The 23,539-nt window shown below is 47.0% G+C and overlaps 1 protein-coding gene across 1 annotated transcript; it reads left to right on the forward strand.

Moving 5' to 3' along the window:
* Positions 1-429: 429 nt before the first annotated feature.
* LOC138608884 (adhesion G protein-coupled receptor B1-like) lies at positions 430-22,766 on the forward strand. The gene is made up of 32 exons (XM_069681467.1): positions 430-748; positions 3,757-4,615; positions 5,477-5,626; positions 5,717-5,815; positions 5,958-6,122; positions 6,486-6,650; positions 7,700-7,864; positions 7,974-8,138; positions 8,230-8,331; positions 8,436-8,542; positions 8,682-8,876; positions 9,021-9,089; positions 10,188-10,296; positions 10,791-10,934; positions 11,016-11,085; positions 11,295-11,397; positions 11,827-11,870; positions 13,770-13,896; positions 17,137-17,240; positions 17,352-17,454; positions 17,591-17,741; positions 17,849-17,918; positions 18,033-18,099; positions 18,201-18,286; positions 18,471-18,642; positions 18,758-18,853; positions 18,970-19,009; positions 19,162-19,784; positions 19,894-19,929; positions 20,038-20,142; positions 20,349-20,399; positions 20,639-22,766. The coding sequence occupies exons 2-32, from the start codon at positions 3,913-3,915 to the stop codon at positions 20,834-20,836; spliced, it is 4,584 nt and encodes a 1,527-aa protein (XP_069537568.1). The 5' UTR covers positions 430-748; positions 3,757-3,912; the 3' UTR covers positions 20,837-22,766.
* Positions 22,767-23,539: the final 773 nt, after the last annotated feature.

Below are 23,539 nucleotides of genomic sequence, written 5' to 3' on the forward strand. Positions count from 1 at the left end.
GTGTTAATAATCGTTTGTCTCTGTCTCCCTGCACAGATCCCTCCCCTCTCTTTAGACTCTCCCTCCCTCCTCCTCTGTGCGCTGACACACTCACTCTCACACTTTACACGCGCGCGCGCACACACAAACGCGTCTCCCCCGCACACTCTCCCTCCCTCCCCTTCGTCTTGGTTGCTGTCTCATTCACTTCAGTACGCCATCCACGCACTGACTCCACTCTGCGCAGGGGGGGCGGGGTTGGATATATACCTCTAAGAGCAGGCCACGAGCTACACTGAGACTGGACCCACTTGCAGTGCAAAAACCACAAGCAAGAAGACTCCGAAGCCGGGAGTAGAAGTACCAACATTTATCCTGGAGCTTTGAAAGAAGAGACAAACGAGACCACAGCTTTTTGGTTCTACGGACTGTCTGCTGGAGCTCCGATTTTAACCGATTCGTCACTCCGCTATACGCCAGTTTCTCTGGATATAGCAGCTAAACTAAGTTGGTAGTAAACTCTTTGGAGTTTGGTAAGAGTCACTTTATATTTTCTTTGCTTGTGAGAGTGGACTGCACTGAAACTTGGGATCGACCCGTCTGGGTTTTGGTCGGGCTTGGACCTGACGCATCCTTTCACGGCGAAAGTTTTCAACCCGAGCGCAGATCTGAAGACTTCGAGGCGAGTTTAGACTTCAGTCAGCTGCTGCTACCCGAGCACAGACCGGATAGAGAGCCCCTGACGAGACTCCAAAAAGACGATTTACAGGTAAGGAAATACTTTGCTTTTACTTTGAAGTGTGTTTTTCTGTGACTTCTGCTTCTATGTTTGATTAAAGCCGTGTTTAGAAGGATGGACCAGTGATTGAATGTTACAAATCGATGTTGAGTGGTGTATATCAATGTTTATCTGCGGCTTCTGACTTTGTTTGAGCAGTTGTGTCTGTTTGAACTCGTCTGTCGCTGTCCGTGGTGCTGAAACTTTCAGCCGGCTTCCTCGCTTGTGATTGTCGAGCAACGTGCCTCTGTCGCATTGCTTATTGCCTTTATTTCAGCACCTGAACTTTTCCCTGATAATGTCTATTTCCTTTTCAGAAGTCCAAGTGCACTATTGCCGCTTATGTTGCCCACTATCAGTGCAGTGCAATAGAGCGTAGTGATCCCGTGTGAGGCGATGTGAACGTAAACGATCAGCAGCAGGAAATGGGATCGCAGCAACAGGTTGCTCGATAGAACTTTCTGATGTGCTTGCATCGTTTAGATTGCATGATTATTTCTGCAAGACTTGCATGGTGCACATCCATGCACTATCAGGCATTTGCTGACAAATGAGGATTACTTTGCACGAGTGTCAAACATTTGCAAGGATTTGACTCCTTGTACATGTTTAATGAAACACTGTCTGCTCTGATCAACTTGCAATCACAGCAATCAGCATTTGTTTGACTTCTCTTTAAGAAAAGAAAGACTGCTGCAGCATTGAATTCACCAACGACCAATTCATTTAAATGCATGGCAAGTGAAAGCTCTGAAATCTGAACAAACACACACATTTCTCAAACTTTGTCCAGAGCTGCAGGGAGTTGCTGTCAGCAGTCTGCAGTGATTTCCTTAGGTCTGCTGCTTGTTGTTTTTGCTGTCATATGGATTTTGCAACAAAGCTACAAAGTGGTCCAGTTTCTTGCACACATGTGCAAGTTTCTGCACCGGGCACGGCAGAGGAAAAAGAGTGAGCAGTTTGTGGATGAAAGATGACTCGTAATGGCTGCAAATACTGAGGGCAGGCAGCTCTGATCACCTGTTTATCTTTCTTTATCTATTGCACTTACATATGCAGGAACAAAGGCAATAATGCAACATTCAGCTGGGGATAAAAAGTCCCCTCTTGGACAGCATGAATGGAGAAAAGCTTAATTATCTGAATGTTAGTCTGGCTTGAAAATCATAAGACTCTCTTACAGCCTTCCAGGTGCATACATAAGATGAACAGAAGTCAGATTCATGCATCTTTTCTACAGCTTGTTGGTTCATGTAGTCATGCAAAACATGAGTGTCAATGCTGTCATTTAATGCTTGCACACTTCTTATTACTTTACAATGTAGTCTTTTTTTCTTAATTATACTCCCAGTGTGAGTTATGCAAAGCTTTCTGTATCTGTGATGATGCTACAAAACTATGCACTCCAGGATAATCAGGGCATGTCGCTGATAGTAATTTGCAGTTTCTCACACTGTTCTGCAAAAAAAACATAAAGTCTCCATAATACCAATTGTCCTGTTCCTCAGGCTGCCTGTTTTGCAGAAATGTTGTTGACGACAGCAAACGGACAAGCGAGAGAAAGGGACAGAAAGGTTGGGAGGAGGTGGGGGAGCAGAGTTCTGCTATGACAGCTGGACCTCTTTCTTTTCACTGTGTGCCTCATCAGATGCCCATTCATGGAGCTTCCGGTTGTTTGGTAGGCGGGAGAGAGAGACACCTACACAAAGCCGAGGTCTTTGCTGTGTTGCTCACAGAGAGGAGAGGGGAGGGTTGGAGGGAGGCAGCGAGACGTGAAAAGAGATGTGAGGAACGTAATTATGAGTACTCTGCCTGAAAAGTGCAGGTGCTACAAAGTGAATGTCGCTATAGGACCCTCTTTAGCTGCTGTGTCTCTGCACCGTCCCTTTCTTTATCCTTCACTTTTCTTTGTTATATAAACACAGGCTTTTATTGAGAAGTTTCCTTCATACAGACATCTTATCATTTATTATACTTATGTATTCTAGTTGTCAGAGCATGATGCCTTGGCTTATTCTGCAGACAGCTATCAGTTGCAAAGAAAGGAAAGTAAGAACATGAGAAGTCAGAAGAATAACTGAATGTGTGTGAAAGATGTTGCTGAGCAACAGTGTTTCCTTCTTCTGTGCTCCATTGTGCATCTCACATTATTCCTGCCGGTCCAGTTGTGGACAGAGACTTTGATATTGACGCTTTCTCAAGGCACTGCAAAGGTCAGAGTCTCTTCAAGTTAAGAATACAAAAAGTAAGTCTGCAAGATGAGTAACTTAAGATAAACAAAAATGACTGCATTTGAATGCATACAGCCTCTCTGCAGAGTAGCATAGTAATGCAACTTTTGAGTAGGTTTTAGTATTGCATCTTCTTCACTATGCATGCATATGCAAACATATGCAGTGACTGTCATTTGTCAGTCTAGCTGCATATGCAATCTCTCTCTATCCTCTGGTATGTAATGCAGGAAATATTCCCTGAGCGATTTTCAGATGCCACAGCGGGGTATGTAATCACACTTCACCCTGGACACAGACGAACCATTCCTCTTGTTTCCACTCAATAGGAGGAGTGCATTGCACAAATAACAGAATTAATAAGCGTCTGTGGTTGCCAGTGGCAATGCTTCTATGGACGTCAGACTGACGCACATGAATCGCAGTTCTGTGCAGTGTGTGGGAGGAAAGAGCAAGAGCTTGGAGATACCAGCCTGCTGTGAAGGACTGTAATTGCAGAGCTAGAGCAATTATGTCCCAGAGAACTGGGCATTTTGGATCATTGAATCTGCCCTGCAACACTATGATACTGATCAGAGGCAAATCCCTGATGCATGAATATAAGGTCACAAAGGGGTCCAATTATAATGCATCTCATGAATACTGTGGAAGAGACACATGTGGGGAAAGCTCTTTTCCTGCACACTGATGTCTAGTGTCTTGTTCTGACTAATCAAATGTTTGAGCGTACTAACAGATTTTTCTTTTTCCTTTTTCTACCTCGTGCAGCTCCCTCACTGATAGAGGCAAGATTGTCTGAGGCACTAAAATCAAACACTGAAGTTAAAAGATCTGAAACAAGTGCAGTAACTTGCAAGAAAGAAACCACCTGGTTAAACCAGCATCACTGAAACTACGACAACATCCTCTATCTAAGCCGACCCAATGGCGTGGTCAGCTCTCACCGGCCCCTGTGTGGCCCTCGTGCTGCTCTTCTTCGGTTTGACCTCCTGCACTCCCTCCGGCCCCGCCTCTGCCACCTGCGCCACCTTGGAGCAGAGCCGCTTCTTTGGTGTATTCTCCTCTTTGACCACCCTGCACTCCACGCCATGCTCCTGGACCCTGCAGAACCCCGATCCTCGCCGCTACACCGTCTACATGAAAATCACCAAGCCGACTGACTCCTGCGTGCCTCGCCAGATTAGAACCTTCCAGTTCGACTCCTTCATCGAGACCTCCCGCACCTACCTGGGCATGGAGAGCTTCGACGAGGTGGTGAGGCTGTGCGACGCATCGACCACCGTCACCTACCTGGAGTCCAGCAAGCAGTTCCTGCAGATCCGCAAGGTGGCCACGAGAAACGGCCTGGAGGTCGTGGAGGAGCAGAGCGATGTCAGTGAGTTCAAGGCTGAGTTTCTGGTCGTGGGGAAGAGGAACCCAAGCATGCCCGCCTGCCAGATGCTGTGCCAGTGGCTGGAGAAGTGCCTGTCCAGTAGCACCCATGATTACCCCTGTGGCATCATGAACACACCCTGCCAGTGCTGGGAGGCCCCCAAGAGGAAGCCAGGAAGCTGCTACAGAGGCGGAGTCTACGTTGAGAAATGCCTTCCTGTTCCCAAAGACATCGGACGCGATGCTGAGATTATCAGTAAGTAAAAAGTCAACTTTTTAAAATGTGAAAGAAAGCGAAAGAAAACAAGCATTATCTAACATCCCCACGCAAAAGAAACAAACAAAAACTGAGTGTTCAAGTCTGCTTGGTTGTGTTGTTTTGTAATGCAATCCACTAGACTTAATGAGGGGGGTCGTGCTCTCCAGCCACCCACATCTCTGCAGGTAGTCTCCAGCCCTGCTACCAGGAGCTGCTGAGGGTAATGATCCATGTCTGCAGAGCGAGCAGGGAATGTGCACTCCTCCACCACCAAGTAATGAGAAGTAAATCAAGGTGTTAGAGAAATTTACCAGTGCATCTTCAGGCTTTATTGGCAAGACAGCCTGAAGTGCACACATCACCCGCGCTCCATTTTGTGTCAGTCAGGCATGTTTGGTCTAATCGTCAGTGAGGAGTCTGGGTTTTGGGGGGAGAGATAGAGGGTATGTTTGTGTGTTGGTTTTGCGCAAAGGGCACAAAGACCTCGCAGTCAGCTGGTGGCGGAAATCGAAGTGCAGCCCTTGCGGTCGTCATAGAAACGCTCCTGTAAGCTTCACACACACACATCAATCTGCCGTGGCTCACACCAAGTGGGTAAAAGCAAACAATCACGTTTAAGATGGAACAGCCAAGAGGCTTGAGTGCTCGTCTCTGCTCATAAAGACTCGTCCTTGCACATTCTCCGCACATACGACAAATATTACTCACTTCCTGTTCTTACATATGAAGTTGACAAAGGGCCGTAGCGTGTTGAGTCATGCTTTTGTGCACTTCTTTTTGTACAATTAAAGCGAGATATATTACTGCTATCGTTTCCAACTTTGCTAAATGTCTCTCTTCCTCTTGTGTCTCCTGCAGAGGGCTGGGCTGGATGGGGCCGCTGGTCAGTGTGCAGCCAGGAATGCGGTGGTGGAGTCCAGGTGCGCAGCCGTGGCTGCCAGCCCGAGGACAAAGTGTGCGAGGGAACCGTTGAAGAGGGGCGGGCCTGCAACCCTCAGCCATGCATTGGTAAGCCCACCTGTCATTTACTCATTTAGACTGGGGCTGCAGGTGGTTCACATTCAGTGCGATAATCGTGCAATCTTCTCATTCTCTTAGGCAAAGAGCGCAACAGGAGCCAGGGTCTGCGAGCTATCGTTGGTTTGAGGAGAGAGAATGCAGATGATGCTAACTATGGAGTCGTTGCAACACAGACAGGTGAGATAGAAAGTCCTTGTTATGGACACACTGCAGTAAAGTTAGAAGCTGTTTAATGAAACTCTTGCAGGAGTCAATTTGAATAATAATAATAAGTATCCTTTCCAAGTGCTGCCACTCTAAGTCTTTATTGCTTCCACAGAAGATGCCAAGACAGATGAGTGGTCCACCTGGAGCTCATGTTCAGTCACCTGTGGAGAGGGCTGGCAGAGCCGCACCCGCGTCTGTGCCACTTCCTCCTTCACCACCCAGTGCACCGGAGCCCTGCGCGAGAACCGTCCCTGCAACAACACCGCCGTCTGCCCCGGTGAGAGCCCACTTCCTCCCCTCTAAACAGAAGAAAGCATTTGGGATACTTTGTGTTTTCAAAGCGATGCAGTTAAGGCAGTATGCTTCAGTGAATTTTGCTTTATAGAGCAGCAGAAGCTAAAGGAAAGCAGACAAGTTAGAGAGGCAGATTTAGACTGCATTGAAGGGGGTGCACTCAATATCAAGTAAATTCCCCAAACAGCTTTCACATTCAGTGACTCACAGATTGTGTGAAGGACTGCCCCACCTACTGGAGAGTTTACAAAATGTACCTGTGTTGCATAGCCTTTGAAACCTTAACAGAAAATGCCAACTGCACATTTGAAGTGTTTCATCATCCCTCTGTGTTTCCCTCGTGTAGTGGATGGTGCTTGGGACGAGTGGACCCCCTGGAGCCTGTGCTCATCCACATGCGGACGGGGTTACCGTGACCGCACCCGCACATGCAAGCTGCCCCAGAACGGAGGAGAGCCTTGCCGCGGCCCGACCAAACAAACAAAGTTCTGCAACATCGCTGTCTGCCCAGGTGAGACGGGGGTTTCAAAATAACCTTCAAAACAAAAGATGCACCAAAAAGACAATCTTATTTCTTTTACTTTTATTCTGAAAACTCCATGACAACTGACTCAGGCTACACCGCTTGACCCGTCAGTTTACCGATTCATATATGAGAGCTAATCAAACCACTCATCGGCATCCCCGCCATCCCGCTCAGCAGCTGCAGTGGCAGCTTGACATTAAATGTGACGCATCCAGAGAATAAAAAGCCTCTGTGGGCATTAGTCAGGGGCTGTATAACAACTGCCGGTGACTCACTCTGTACTCATGGTCATTCAATACATCACTTCTATTCCGCTTGTGCCACCTACTCATGTGCTGGAGCTCACTTTGAAGTCACACATGCAACTTGTACGTGTAGGCTTTTACACTTTTTTTTTGTGAGTTGTTGGTTAGCCTCACCGTGAGTTTGATTTGATCCTAAAAGTAATTATTTTTCAATCCAACAGTACAAAGTCTGTTTGTAATTGCATGATGCCATCAGCAGATGTCTCCATGCACAGCGGCTGAATTACTCCTAATGTCAGAGAACAGAGGCCGGGCTGTTAGGCAAAGTCATTACTGAGATGATTACACATTACATTTGAAATTGAAAGGCTTAGAAAATTATGGTCGGCCTTAATAGCCCATTTAGCACGACAGAATTTTTCATCTCGACTAATCTAACTTCTTTTAGAGAGGTTCTTTTTAAGTCCATCTTGCAAGGCAGAAATTAATTGCAAAATTTTAAACCCAAAATTGAATCTGGAATATGAAAATTGTTTCTCTGAAGTCATTATTCCCTCTCATTTATGCCTGTATGCACTCGCACACAACATGCTCACAATGTCCATAATGACATAAACCAAACATCTAGGTTACCTGTTCTTTAACCTGTCCTAAAAACTGAGTTCCACTTTCTGTTTCGCTCAGCTGAAGTAGGTCATCAGCGAGTGTAGCCTGATGCCTGTAGCTTGAGGGTCGGTCGTGTCCTTGCTCTCCCTGTTAACTCTCCCGTGTGTCTGCGGCTCCCTCTAGTGGACGGATCCTGGAACGAGTGGTCTGCCTGGAGTGTGTGCTCTGCTTCCTGCTCTAACGGCACCATGCAGAGGACCCGGGAGTGCAACGGGCCGTCCTATGGGGGGTCTGAGTGCCACGGCAGCTGGAAAGAGACAAACAACTGCTTCCTGCAAGAATGCCCCGGTAACTAAAACAAAACAGAAACTTATTTTACAGATTCAAAATTCCTTAACAAAATACAACATAAATAAATTAGCTCAGAGTTCATGGTGTAAAAATGTGTCGTCTGCAGTTGATGGACGCTGGCACGCATGGTCATCCTGGGGCAGCTGCAGTAAGACTTGCGGTGGAGGCATCCAGCAGAGGCAGAGAGTGTGTGAAGGGCCTTTCTTCAGTGGAGAACCTTGCCCTGGTGACAAGGGAGAGCAGAAGCGATGCAATGAGAAGAGATGCCCTGGTTAGTTGCCCCAACACTTATTGAATAGAGTGGCAAAAATACAATTCAATTAGGAACAAGCTGACTTATCCTTCTTTATGTGTAACTTTAGAGCCCCATGAGATCTGCGCTGAGCAGAACGCTGGAGATATTGTGTGGAAGAAAACCCCCGCTGGAGACGTGGCTGCCATCGCCTGCCCTTCTGACTCCTCAGGTACAGTGACAGCAAACACAGCTGCACGCTTTGTCTGTTTTCCCTTTCTTTTTTGACTGTTTATCATCTCCAATGCAAACTTAACTAATTTATCTCAATAACAGGTCTGCTTCTGCGCCGTTGCACCCTGGACGCTGTCGGCCTCGCCTCCTGGGAGAACCCAACTCACATCAAGTGTGTCTCCAAGAACTATGAGAACATTCAGACGCTGGTGAGCCCTCTAATCAAGCTGAATTCAATTTTTAAACGCCCCATCTGTTGTGTCCTCACACGGCTTGATTTCCCAGCAGTGAAGTCAAACCAGCAAATGTCAAAGACGCACATTAACCTCCTGACTCTTCCTTCTGCAGTCGAGGGACTACATCACTAAAGCGCAGATGGGGCAGAGCGTGGACGGGGTCGCTGAGGTGATTTCACGCCTGAGATTCTCCTCTGATGAAGGGGCAAAGTACAGCGGCGACATGTTGGCCGTCATGGAGATCCTGAAGAACACCACCGAGCTGTACAAGGGAACCAGGCTGAGGCTGAGCAACGCTGATGTGGAGGTAAGCCAAAACCCTGACGCCTGAAAGGCTTTGTTTACTCTCACATATTCATGCACATATTCAAGAATAACATCCAAAAATAGCGTCTAATCAAGCTGCATGTTATATCTTCTTACACCTCTGTCTTCTTTTAATGATGTGCAGAACTACGTCCAGACCATCAGCAACCTGCTGAAGGAGGAACACCATGACAAATGGGAAGAGGCACAGCTGGTACGTGACAAGAGGGTGTCTGCATGTGTGAGTGTGGGCAGGGTAGAAAATAGGTCTGTTGTGCTAACGTTCTTGTGATGGGATGAGTGTGTGCGGGGCGAACTCGGGGAGAGAGTGAGTTCTCGGGTGTGTGAGAGAAGTTAGTATGAAAAACGTGCAAATGAGGGAAGCAATGACTGGTGTGTTTGCACTTATTAGCACTCCTAAATGCCCCTTTACTCACCCAACTAGTGGATTAGATGGCGCATGAGTGCAAGAGTAGAGTAGAGAGCAGAAAGAGGGTATACGGTGAAGAGTTAAAGGAGTTAAAGATCTCAGCTTGTTGAGTAGTTTTACCTTGTTTTTGCAAACATAACAGAACTTCTATTCATCCATTTTTACCACCTGTTGATGCACTTTCCTCCCATTTGATGACACATAAAATCAGCGAGGAAGCCGCTCCTTTTAATCCCAGGGAAAGATACAAAAGTTCGTCTCCCTCTGCAGAGAGTAAACAACATATTTGTGCACAAATTGGAAAACTAGATTGCGAGTTACCAAGGCCACTGCGACAAGACAAAGTGAAAGCTTCAAGGTGACAGCAACAGAGAGAGAGAGAGAGAGAGAGAGTGCGATCGAATCAGGGAGAATCACTAACCGCCCACTTTGCAATCTGTGAGTCTCCATGCCTTCCTACATACCGATGGCGGTTGTAAGGGGACACAGACAGCACATCGCATACACACACACCTTGCGCCCACATCGCTCCGTTCTGCGTCAGAGACACACGCAAGTCATGCAGCCCTCCCTTCCACCCAGCGAGAGATGGAGGACAAAAAAACCCGTGTATGAATCAACAGCCTGCCCATTTATGGCCTTAAGGAAGTTCTGGGGTTGCATAGCAGCAAGAAGAGTGTTTTTTCTCTGCTTTTTTTTTCACTCCTCTGCTCGGCGCTCTGATAGAAAAAGTACAAGCTGCACTGACTTAAAGACATGGATAGCTTTGATGCATGTATGTAAAGTGCATATAATGAGACTACATGAATTTGCCCCTTCACCTTCCCCCTATTTCCCCTCCCTCTAACTCCTCTTCCTTTGTCTTCTCCCTTTTTCCTCCAGATGGGCGACAACATTAAGTCGTTCCTCCGCCTTGTCGAGGACTTTGTGAACATGATCGGTATGCAAATGAGCGGCTTTCAGGACATTTATGAAGTCACCGAGAATTTAGGTGAGTCCTAATTTCCTCTGCCAGCTGCTCCCTGCTCATGTCTTGCAGTCAGGATGATTTGTCCTCTCTCCAGCCAGAGTGCATCAATCTTTATCTGCCTTGTGAATCAGAGTCCATATAAGCAGCAGCAGTAGAATATATCACTTTGACAGAGTGTCAAAGTCCTGTGACATGTGCCATCTTCAAGCTGCTTTTGCAAGTATATTTGGCGCAACACATAGATGTCATTCACGCAAACTTGTCAATCAGTCATATAGTGTAAGAATAATCTTCTCAATGAATCACCTTGTGTGACTTTGTGTGACTGTTTTGGCTCGGTGAAGGTGACATTCTCGCAGAAATTAGCGCGAAGTGATCGCTCCGGTCACACATGACGCATGAAGCCGAAATGTCCTTGGCATTGGGCGTTTCTCGAACTAACTCGGGAGAAAGTAGAGAAGCAAAGTGACCGCTTAGCGCTGCTCATTCACAAAAACTTTGTGTGTCTTTCTCAGTGCTGAGCATCCACAAGCGCCCAACGACCACAAGCGCCAACTTCACCTTCCCTGTGAAGGGCTGGAGGGGCATGCTGGACTGGGTCAGGACGTCTGAGGAGAAGATCTCTGTGTCCCGTGATGCTCTGTCCATCGAACAAGCTGGTAAGATCAAAGATAATTTCATGCATCAGTTGAAGTGCATTCTGGGAATTTGTGTCCGAGCATGTGTTCTGTTCTTTGCAGATGGCAACGACGCTTTCGTGACTGGCATTGTCCTCTACAGAAACCTCGCTTCTTTCTTGTCCTTCCAGAGGTAAAAACAATTTCTCTGCTTTTATAGGAATTATATTCTGCTGCCACAAGATGGCGCCCTTTGTTGAAAGTCTCCCGCCTCTGTAGTCTCATCTTCCCTGATGTGTGTAGTCTCATTTCTTCTCTATAAAACCTCACACATTCCTCATGTAGAACTATATTCACACAACTCTAATGTCACTGACGGTGTAATATCCTCTTCCTCCACAGTAACTCCACCCTCCTCAACTCCAAGGTTGTGTCAGTGATCGTCTCACCCAACCCGACCCTCCTGGCGTCCCCCGTTGAGATCGAGTTCCCCCACCTGCACAATGTAAGTCCCCAATGGTTAACCAATCTAATGGAGCCTTACGAAAAATATCAGCTCCCCCTCTGGGTGTTTGCTCACCGCGGTGCATGGAGCCCTGACATTTTGTTGACATTTGCAGCGACACTGTGACTTTTACTAAAACGTGTGTGAGTTGCAAAGATCACAGCTGCTGAACCAAACGGTCAGCGGACGCTGATGAGGAATCATGCGCAGTAATTAGCCTCTGCAGCTGAAAGAAGAAGCTGTTTTTAGTTTTTTTTTTGCGCATGTATTGCGGGGGAGGGGGAGTGAGAAATGTGGGCAGGTGGCTGTCAGCAAGCTGTTGCATCTCACACGTTTATAGAACGCCGTCCCATCCTACACATTTCCCCTTCTTCTCTGCAGCGATTCCTCAAACTGACTCCTCCATCTGCCTCTCTTTGTTTTTTGCAGGGCACCATGAATGAGACATGCCTCTCATGGGACGAGAGCGAAACGTAAGTGTTGACCACAGTCGTCTCTCTTCCCAAGCCATCACTCACATCTATTTCCTCTGTCCCGGGTGGCCTTGTTGTTGTTTATCTCCTCGCTTGTAGCCTCGTAGTCCTTTCAGTCATGCATCTGTCACTGCATATGAACATTCAAACCCCACTCCCCTCAGACCCACACTCGCCAAAAGAGTCTAATAATGTCTCCCAGGCAGAAGCAGCAGGCCTCGCTCAGCTGTCTGACACACTTAATGTACTCGGAGTTAAAAGTGACAATCTCGGTGATCGTCAGTTGTTCTAGACGAGTGACACTTCACTTCTGAAAGTCTGAGGAGGAAAAAAACACACAGGCGCCGCTTCAAACCTCATTACATACATCAGTGAGTGAATGCACCGCAGCCTCCCTACAGGTCACACCTCAGAGTGTCAATCTAAAGACAATGGCAGCTCCCGCTCCCTCGCCTCTTAAGTCATGTTCATATGTCAGCGCCGAGGTTAATGGCTGCAGCGCGTGGGACTTTTTAAAGATGCTTTTGAATGACTTATGAAAGAGGCTCCCGGTGGCCCCGGCCCGCCGGATCAATCAGCCTCAGGCCCACTCTGCCCTCCCGAAGAATACACAGGTGGACCATTTGCATTTAGATAGATTTGTACACTTGTGGAGGACAGATAAGAAATGAAAATGCACCTCCGCACAAACACATTTTACTGCCACAACAACTGGAGTCATTGCATAAGCAACAGCAGGAATGAAGGAAGGGGGAAAATGTAATCAACTGGTATACTTTCAGAGGAAGACGTGCCTCTGGTCAAATTAGATTAATTTCTGACAGCGGATGTGATTAACTGCAGGAGACAGAGACATCGGCTGATGTCATAGTTTAAGGTCAATGTGTGCAGAGCTGCGTACGCCCCATTATCTCCTCAGATAATTAACCTCCCCACATAGATGCTTTTTTAACACATTGTTTGCATCACACATTTAACCCATCTGCATGATATGATAGCTCAATCACAGCACACATTAGCAGCCCGGCCTGCTTATATAGGCCATCCCTGTTGATTTTGCCCCGCGGCCGTCCCCCCCCCCCCATCCTCCATGACACCCTGCACCAGCCTGGACCTGCTGGCTATGATGAACCCTCTGCGTTCACCAGTCAGTCTGAGCCTCAGGGCGCTGCTCATCGCCTGAACTTCCTCTGCGCTCTCTGGCATCTGCTGCTGATGCTGCTCACACACAAACATCCTCCATTTGTTTGTCTCAACACAAGAAATCCATGCAGATGCTGAGATTTGAAGTTTCTTCATCATCAAGAGCATCTCATTATTGATTTTACTTCCTGTTTGAGCTCTACATTTTGTCTTATGCTTGCCATAGTAAAAGTGAGGATAATTACGCTTATATATTCATTAAAAAACCACTTTAATTATGTTTTAGATTGCATATGTCCCACTCTTCAAAAAGAGGGAACACTTTGTCCTGTTGTCCCCATTGCACTGGCCAAGTGTAACCATTAATCTCATGTTTTATTAGGGAAAGATTGGCCCTAATAAGAAACTACACAGATTAAGCTACAATAAGATTTATGAAGGCCTATAAATCATAGCACAGATGGCTTTTAATCACCTGAAAGCATCATATGGTTTTCCCTTCAGGTTATATAAAATAGTTGTTTCTCTCACGCTGGATGACAGAACTAATATTTGACTGTTATGTAAAAAGAAAAAATAGTGCAGTTTTTTCTTCTTCAAAATGCAACCCTGATGGATAAACAGATGAATGCACCGCTTTCACCGTGTAGTTTATGTGATTAAAAATCTCATTAGTTGAAATTGACAAGAGAGCTGTGTCAGATCTCTCCTCTCCTAACCCGTCGCTGCCTTCTCCTCTCCTCCTTCCTCGTGCAGTTCCTCTCTGCTCGGCTCCTGGTCTGCGCGGAGCTGCAGAGCGGTGCCCGTTCATTCATTCAGAACCAAATGCGTGTGTGACAGCCTCTCCACCTTCGCCATTTTATCGCGCGTCAACTTCGACTCGGTAAGTCTCCTTGTCTTTTCTCAATATGTGTTTTTGTCAGCCGACATTCATGGTAAATGTCTCGTGCAGTGTGTGTGCGTGTGTGTGTGTGTGTGAATGCGGTGCAGTGTGAACGTTTCGTACTTGTTGTTTTCCGAGCGGTTTGCTGTAGCGCTGCCTGCCTGCACCTCTTTGTCTCCGTGCAGGTGATCGGAGATTTGCAGGCAGCTTGGGTGTTTTACTGAACTGAAATAATCGAGCAACGTGTTGATATAAAGGAATTTAATATATGTTTTCAATAGAAAAGATTGTAGAATGCATTTTCTCGTGTGGATTGTGCACGAGCGTGTTAATTGGATGCTAATTTCCTCGCAATCCGCTGCGTAATTGACTAAATAAACATTATCGCAGCAATGGGAGAACGCTTTTCTAGCTTATGCATGAAAATAAAATAAAAAACATTTATATCAAATTATTAATTCGATCACCCTTTATTACTTTTTCATCGTTGTGTAACCTGTCTTCACATTTCTGATTGTGCCTGCTTTTTAAATAATGCACGTAAAGCTAAGTAAGCAGAGTGACTGCAGGGGAACTTGAGAAAAGCACCGGATGCTTTGATAACCGAAATCTGTCATAACGCATCGCTGTATTTCATGCGCAGAGACAATGTGTCATTTTCCTCCCTGTAGACTGTGTTGCCTCCAAAGCAGCTCGCGCTCCAGTTGCCGTGGCAACGGCTTCTGCAGCGCGAACTCGGCCTGTGTGATTTTTGATAACTGAGATGCTGAGGGGAAAACACAACACACACATAGACACACACGGCCCCCTCCTCCTCCTCCTCCTTCCTCTGTTCTCTGTACAGCCCCCCTCAGGACAGAGGAAACGGCCTGTCCGTCTCTGCTGTTCATCTGATTGCTGCTGCACACAAAAAACAATCAACAGATGAAGGAATTTCATATTTAAAATGTGCATTCAGCTTGTATCTTAATTGGTTTGTTGTGTGGTGGCAAACAGCTTCTGAATTTGGACTGCAGTGTTTTTCCACTGCCTTTAACTCTCTCTTTTTTTCCTCCTTCCACAACCTGTTGTTTACATCCCACATTTGATTCGCCCTGCTGTTGCCAGTCTTGGCAGATAAATATATTTGTTACAGGCTGCACATCCTTTCAACCTCCCGCGACAGTAAAAAGGCAGCTGCGGCAATCATTCCGTCTGCCAATATCTCTGAATTCTCGATTACATCCACCCCCCTCTCTTCCTCCTCCTCCTCCTCCTTCTTCTCCTTCTTTTTCCTCTTCGGCCACAGCAGCTAGTCTGAAAATGCCAGAGAGAGAGAGAGAGAGGTGGACCAATGAGAGACAGACGTCTGGTCATGCATTGATGCCCCCCTCCTCACCCTCCCCTCCTTGCCCGTCTCTGCATCCATCCTTTGATGTGTGCCGTGGACATTTTCAATAACGTCTTCCTGCTCGCTGTACGAGAGAGAGAGAGAGAGGAGCGAGCAGATGTGAAAAAAACAGACAGATACTGCAGTGTGTTAGCTCTCATTCGATGTGGTCTGATTTCACTGTAGCAGTGATGGAAACATGATGGTCCAGCGGGAGCAGCCCCCACATAGTTAGTGCAGCAGATGCCCTTGACCGCTGGGGTGATTAATATTTTAAAAAAACAGCAGATCTGTTAAAGGTTCCTCTGCATCGGATTGATTCAAAATGAGAACAAGTGATTGGATCAAGGACACACTTCATATTTAGGTCAAAGTGGCTGATTTCACTCAGAGACCCTGGGTGCAAGCGTCAACCCAGATCTAGAGATCGGGACGAGGGGGAACAGAACATACTGTATCGCTTGTTATTTTTCGCTCTCCCCAGATTCTGTAAAGGCTAAAGCGAAAAGACAGCTCACCGCGCCGTTATCTGCCATCTGTTTTGGGGCGCTTCTGATGTAGTTGGAGAGATTCTGAAACAAATTTGCCACACTGAATTAGTGTTTGGCTGCCGTAGGCCCCCCGACTCCACCAGCTGTGCTTTGATATGAGAGAAAGCTTATGTGGAGCGCGCATTGAGACAGGGGGGAACAATCCTTCAAGGCTCCTGTTTAGATTCTGAGACGCGTTCAACAATGGCGAATGCATTACTTCACATACGATTGCGATATAAGAATTTATAGCCGTCATAAATCAAACGAAGGCCAAAGTGGAGTCTATTTCTTCCCCCTCTATGTGTGCTAATTTAATACCTGCAGATTTATTATAGCTCACTCACCTTTAGGAGCCACTTAGCCCTTCCTCGCCTTTTTCTCCCTCAACACATTATCCAAAATATAATCACACCATTTCTCAAAGTGTAGCCCGGACTCTTTTCGTCCAGCTCACACGCTTTGTGGTGATGACAACTTGATCAGAGGTGCGAGAATAACCCCAAACCTTAGTCAAGTGGAAGGTGTGAGACGGACAATGATAACGATGAGCTGCTCGCCGGTTCGTTAGCCGGGCAGCGAGGCGGCTTTGTGACGCCTCAAGGAGGTGAGATTTGTGTGTGCAGCAGTGACCCGTCGGCCCCGCAGGTGAGTGAGCAGCGGGGAAGACAATCCCTCGTCTGTTCCCTCCACCTGAGGTTCGGTGCCAGGGCGGTTTGAAACATGGGACGGTCGGCACCGCTGGCGGTGGCGGGCGCTAAGCTGCTGTCAGAGATCAGAAGGGCAGGTGGCAGCAGATTAATGCACAGGTGATAATGGTCCACCTGTTCGCTCCTGCAGGGAGGGGCGAGGAGCAGGATAACATAGCAGGAAAGTGCACAGAAGGAGGACGAAAATGAGGAGCTGAGGATGCCTGTCGATGATTTAAAGCTCAAACTAACGACAGAACACAACAGACCCCCCCTGGGAATCCAACAACTCCCCTCCTCACCTCATTGAGGGAGATATATGTGCAGTATCCTCCTCGCCTCATTTGCTGACTCTAAAGCTCGATGGAGAAACGCACTGACCCTGACCGTTTGTTTAGTTTGCCGCTCCATCTTTCTGACATGTTCACCTTGGGGTCACCTTGCCTCAGCCGTGGCCCGATTGTGCCATTCAACCGTTCGCCTGCGGGGAGCTGTCTGCTATTCCAGATAGCAGCACACGCCCGGAGGCTTTGCTAGTGCGTGCATATGTGTGTGTGTGGATCTCAGTGCTGGTTTTACCCTCTGTAGGAGTCAGTGTTTGTGTTTGTACTCAGCTCTAAGAGGCATGTTTGGTCTTGTCTCTTCTCTGTAGATCATGGACAAGGCACTGCTCCCATCCGTGACTCTCATCGTTGGCTGTGGGGTCTCCTCTCTCACCCTGCTGCTCCTCATCATCATCTACGTCTCAGTTTGGAAGTAAGTAACCCTGCCAGCAAAGTCCAGCCGTATCAGCCTTAAATATTACCGGCTGTGCTCTCTTATCTCCCTCTCCTCGTCTCTAAACTTATTTTCTTTTCAAATTTCCAGGTACATCCGCTCCGAGCGCTCCGTCATCCTCATCAACTTCTGCCTCTCCATCATCTGCTCCAATGCCCTCATCCTCGTCGGACAAACTCAGGCTCGCAACAAGGTAAGCTACCTGTCTCCTCTCTCTCTTTGCAACCTCTCCTGAATTCACCGCTTTAGGGTTTTTTGAAGTAGCTGCGCCACTGACACTGATTCCTCCTCTTTCCTCTTTGTCTCCACTTCCTCCTGGGCTCCTACAGGTGGTGTGCACTCTGGTCGCCGCTCTCCTGCACTTCTTTTTCCTCTCCTCTTTCTGCTGGGTGCTGACTGAAGCTTGGCAGTCCTACATGGCTGTCACTGGTCGTCTGCGCAACCGCATCATCCGCAAGCGCTTCTTATGCTTGGGCTGGGGTAAGAGCACATGCCTTATCTTCAGCTCTCCTTTGTTTCCACCTCTGCTGCGTCGCTTCTCTCCAAAGCATCTCTCTAAACGTTCCCCGTCTTTGCATTTCTTGCAGGCCTTCCTGCACTGGTGGTCGCCGTGGCTGTTGGTTTCACAAAAGCTAAGGGATACGGCACCGTCAACTAGTAAGTCTCCGATAAGCCTGCCATTTTTGAGCCTTCTTTTTTTGGTCTGCATTCAACCTGAAAAGCTCTTCTCTTAGCTCAAGCATTAATATTCCTCCTTCTGCTCTTTTCTAGCTGCTGGCTGTCTCTCGAGGGCGGACTCCTCTACTCCTTTGTCGGCCCTGCTGCAGCTGTTGTTCTGGTACATGTTCAGACTTTCACATCCCAATCCAACGCAAGAATTCTTGTAAATGCGTTACACATTATTACATCGTCTGATTCTTTTATTTTCCCTGCTAACAGGTGAATATGGTCATTGGTATTCTGGTCTTCAACAAGCTGGTATCCAAGGACGGCATCACCGACGTGAAGCTGAAGGAGAGAGCCGGGTAGGTCTCATTGATCTTCTCCGTACGCCCGAGTGTTGCGCTTATCGCCCTCATCAGCGCCATTACAGGTGTATTGATGATGTGCTTTGATATCGAGCTTTCGCAATCAAACAGCAGCAGTGAATAGCGTAGAGAAGCAGGCCCGTGCGAGTCTCGTCTAATCTGTTGTTTTCTCACCCTGCAGGGCGTCACTGTGGAGCTCCTGCGTGGTGCTGCCTCTCTTGGCGCTCACCTGGATGTCCGCCGTCCTCGCCATCACCGACCGCCGCTCCGCCCTCTTCCAGATCCTCTTCGCCGTGTTCGACTCCCTGGAGGGTTTCATCATCGTCATGGTTCACTGCATCCTGCGCAGAGAGGTACGGAAAAGGATTTACAAAGTGGCAGGAATTAAAGGAAAAAAAGGGCGAGTTATATTTTTTAGTTGTTTTTTGTTTGTGGTCACATGAGCTGATCGGTCCCTCCATCCATTAGGTCCAAGAGGCTGTAAAGTGCAGAGTCGTCGACCGCAAGGACGACGGCAACGGAGACTCTGGCAGCTCCCATCACAACGGCCACAGCCAGCATATGGTAAATATCTTGGCTTATTGCCTTTTTAATGTCTTGAGTGCTTCTTGCATTATATCCTTAAATGAGTATGTGCATACATTAAGCACTGATAGAACCTTTTTTTACTCTTTAATCAGCAGTCTGATAACGAAAAGGATGGAGATTCAAGCAGACAAGGTAAGCCTCCCCGTGCTCTTAACCATTTTTCCATTTGAGCGTAGCATTTGAAACCTCTAATTATGGATAAAAATATATTTATTGAACCAATTGTTTAGACGTGGCATTGTTCTTTCTTATTTTTAACCCTATGAAACCATTTTTCTCCTAAGGAATGAAGAGCTCCTCCGAGGAGAAGATGCCTCCCTCTCAGCTCCCTCTCCCGATGGGCTCCAACTTCCACACCCTGCCATCCAACCCCAGCAAGAGCCACATGCAGGCCGTCCCCGAATACTCCAGCCACACCCTCACCCTGAAGAGAGAGAAGAGCCGCCTGGCGGGAGGAGTCGACCCGTCCTGCGGGAAACCCGTGTACGTCTGCGAGGGCGAGCTCTTCCAGCAGCTGGACGTCGATCTCGCTCGGGTTCAGGCGGAGGGCGGCCTCCCCGACGGCTCCGGTTACGTCCTCTTGCCCAACACGACCTCCACCCTGAGGACCAAGCCCAAAGACGACCTGACGAAATACAACATCAGCGTGGAGCAGCTGCCGCAGGCCAGGCTAATGCACCTGACTGGGCCCTTCGCCGAGCCTCAGGCCGCCTTTGGAATGAAGTCGATCCCCGCCGATCAGGTCAGCGTGTCGTATTCGGAGAGAGACTCGCCCATCCAGAACATCCACAACATGTCCAGCGAGTCTCACATCACCCACAGCAGCCTGGAGAACACCTTCGAGTCCATGAACTCCATGATGTCCAAGAGCGAGACCATCTCAACGCTGTCCATGAGCTCCTTGGAGGTAAGAGGGGATAGAAAAGTCACCCATCAGGAGGAGTTTTGTGCACTCTTGTGCAATGTGTCTTTTATGTCTATGAAACTAAACCAACTTTCTTTCTCTTTCCTTGCAGAGACAGAAATCCCGTTATGCCGAGTTGGACTTCGAGGTAAACATCGTTTGGATACTCTTATGAAAACATTATAAACTGCTTGATATGTATTTTAAAAGTATTGTAGCATGCATTAATTTTTTATCTAAATGTTTCCTTCTCTAGAAAATAATGCACACAAAGAAACGCCACCAGAACATGTTCCAGGACCTGAACAGGAAGCTGCATCACGCTGAGAAGGACAGAGAGTCGCCTGCTTCCGACAGCAAGGTAGCATATCGAGATTTTGTGCTCATCATCCATTTCAGTAGACGTTAACTCGAGAGGAATTCAAAGTGGTAAAGAGTTAAACGGGAACACAAAAGAGGCAGATCCTCTCATGCAAAAAACAACCAGCTCTTTGTGTACTGAACTATGGTTGTCTTTACCCGGAGGTCATTTGAATAAGGATGCATTTTCTTCCTTCCTTCTTACAGTCTGTGAGATGGAGTGTGTCATCAGGAGGAAGTGACAAAACGAACCACAGTGTGAGTGTTTATATACAACCTCACAGTCTCAAATTTACTGCCTATAGACGAGACACACATTCAGATATTACACTGGCCTCAAGGTGGAATAATGTCCCCAAATGACAACATGACTTTCATTATTAGAAAATCACCTCTGATGTGATGAAGCCCATTTCATTTTGATTAAATCAGAATTGCTCAGGGCTGATGGCCGGCACCAGAGCTAAAGTGGCTCCTCTTTTTTTTATCTCCCACAGGACAAGCAGCAGTCTACTCTGGAGAGGCCGTGGGAGGGAGTCCGAGGGATCCCGCAGTCGCCCCCTGCGTGGGTGCGGAAAGACCTGGAGCCGCTAGCTGCCTCGCCTCTGGAGCTGCACTCTGTGGAGTGGGAGAAGGCCGGCACCACCATACCTCTGGTGGGGCAGGACATCATCGACCTGCAGACGGAGGTCTGAGGGGGAGGAGGGGGGCTAGAGAAGCCACCTGATTTCACCTTGGTCACCTTTTTTGGTTTGGGAATGGGATCCGGAATGGATAGAGTAGAGGAAAACCAAGAAAAAAGAGGAAGTTGGTCCCAGAATCGATGTCTTCAAACCCTCAGCCAGAGCAGGAAGGAAAGGAGAGAAGGAGGAGGTGGTGTGATGGTGGGATGTTTAATGTAGCTTCTCTGTGTGGACTTAAAGCATCTCGTGTCCGAGTGCTCTGAAGGTCAAAGGGTTAGTGGAGCCGTCAGTGGTTTCCATGGACCAGGACTGGTTGTGGTTCCGTTAGTGCTTCACTGGAAGTTTCCTGAACCCTTCAGCCTGGGTTCAGAAGATGTGGTCGACATGTCTGTGCTTCTTTTTTTCCTTCAACTGAAATTGGAGAAAAATAAAATAATGTATCACGGTGCGTCCTCCCTGCTTATTGGGAGGAACAGCCGGAACGCTGGCTGCTCCTTTTCCAGCCAAGTTAACTTCCAGACTAAGACGAGGCAAAGGGAGCATAAGGGACCAGTTTCATGCTTGGAGTCCAACACTCTGCACTTTTAGACGGGCACACACGTTTTTGCTTTCGTGCCGTGAGTTATTTTCTCTTTTTCTGCTTTTCACTTGGAAGTGCATCAAAAAGCCTTAAAAGAGACTTTTGATGAGACTCTGAGAATATAACTCCTCTATCGGAGTGCAGGCTTAATCACACTGATATTGCTTTTCACTGCTGTTATCAAACTGGTTATTATTATTGCAATGATTTCTGCTGTTATCGTGCTGTTATTATTACATTTATTGCCTATATTTTAATTTTTCATTCCCAACGAAGCTGTCAGGCACAAGATTTATCGTTTTCTACAGTAACCGACAACTTTAGGCTCCAAAAAAAATGACTGGATGCATCAGTAATGTGTTGCGATGGACTGCATCGGGACAAACACGGAGTGGTGATGGAGGTGATGGTTAGTTTGAATAATCCCTGGTTTCTCCGGCATTCTGCTTCGATAGCAAAACACCAGCACCAGGAAAAAAACACAGACTCTCACACGGGAAGAGCAGTGCACTCTGGGAAAACGCTGGGTTGGAAACGTGTCGAAACGTGCACCCTCCTCTCGGCTGGCACAAGATGCAGGCTCTTCCATGTCGTACATGTGGATTCAAGGCTTCAGCGAGACCTTTTCATCATCGCCCTTATGTTTTTGCTCAGCCTTGCAGGACTCTTGGACCGAGCTGAGGCTCCTGGCGCCGACGTGACTTCCAAAGCGGCGCCAGGTCCTCGAGACTTCAACACATTTGTGTTTTCAGCCATCAGTGTGAAATAGTGCAATATGATGGGCGCTTGATGCTCAAGCAAGACTGATATGATTTTGGCAGTATTTTTTCTTACCAATGTTTCCAAACTTTTGTACCATCTTCCTCATATTTACAGAGCATATAGATGCTTTATGGGAATATCGTATGACAAATCTGTATTAGTAATTCAAGGAATTTATTCACTAGAGATTTGTTAGCACAAGACTCCATATTTGGAGCTCTCTGTGACAGGTAGATTATTGTACTTCTATAAAGCAGACATTATATAGGATGAATGATAGCCTTTGAGTATCTCTAAACTGTGCTTCAGGATATTTGTGATTACTCTCCGCTGTGTAGCGAGGGGTGATTGAACCTCATGTCTTCTGTAACTGTTTTTGATAACCTTGTCAGTAACTCAGTAGTATGTACTACCAGCCAATTCCCCTGTCCCTGCAGATTCCCCCGTCCAGCCCGACTCATACCTCGAGTTACTCGTATTGACGACCCATTTGTACTCTCTTGTCACAACTTTGTTTTTATTGTTCTGTTTTACCTCCTGTTAATGTACAGTTTTCACAGCACAAAATGAATGTGACTTATTTCTAATAAAACACAGCTATATTACATTAAGAATGTGGTCCTCACTTTTTACGGATAAATGATGTCAGAGCAGCCGCCCCCCTGCAGAGTCAGTCGGCATGTCGTCTCTCAGCGGTGTCTAAAGCCAGAACAAAACAAAAAGCAGCTAAAAATAAGAGTTTAAAGGTAAAATCACCAACAAACTGCAGAACATGGAGAAATGGATTTAGAGCCCGTGCCACATTAAAGCCTACGGCGAACATTACGCTCTCTAAATATAGACGTGATTTGCAGGTTCAAAAAAAAGCAATCTCTTAAGATGATAAAAGTGCAATCCTCCTCTGTTCTATTTTCATGCTTTGCAGGGAGGCAAATCATTACTGCGAAAAAGATCTATGAAGTTGAGTAATGAGAAAACAAACACATTTGACAGGGGCCAAAAACTGATTATGGCCTCTTGTAAAAATAGGACAAACGTTTCAACAGTTTAAATTTAGTTTTCCTGCTTCAGCGCTGCCTCTCATGCCTTCTATCTTCTCCATATAATCAGTTCTTTTTCCTTTTAATTGGACCAGCGCGCTGTAATTCTGCTGCAAGGCACAAGCAAAAGGAGATTTACATCCTCCATTTGTTGAGCGCCGCTCGTTCTGTGAGGTCAGCTGGAGGAGCAGACCGGCTTGTGTGCAAATGGTGCTTTACTGTAGGTGCCGTTTTTTTTTTTTCCCACTGCATTAATTCTTTCCTTTTTTACCGCACCACGTGATATGCACCATTTTCTCTCTGCTGTCCTGATATTTTTTGCTACTTGGAACA

The sequence above is a fragment of the Semicossyphus pulcher genome, unplaced genomic scaffold (genome assembly GCF_022749685.1).
Source record: "Semicossyphus pulcher isolate SPU_LCO1_2020_fin unplaced genomic scaffold, fSemPul1.0.p SCAF_5, whole genome shotgun sequence".
Lineage (NCBI taxonomy): Eukaryota > Metazoa > Chordata > Actinopteri > Labriformes > Labridae > Semicossyphus > Semicossyphus pulcher.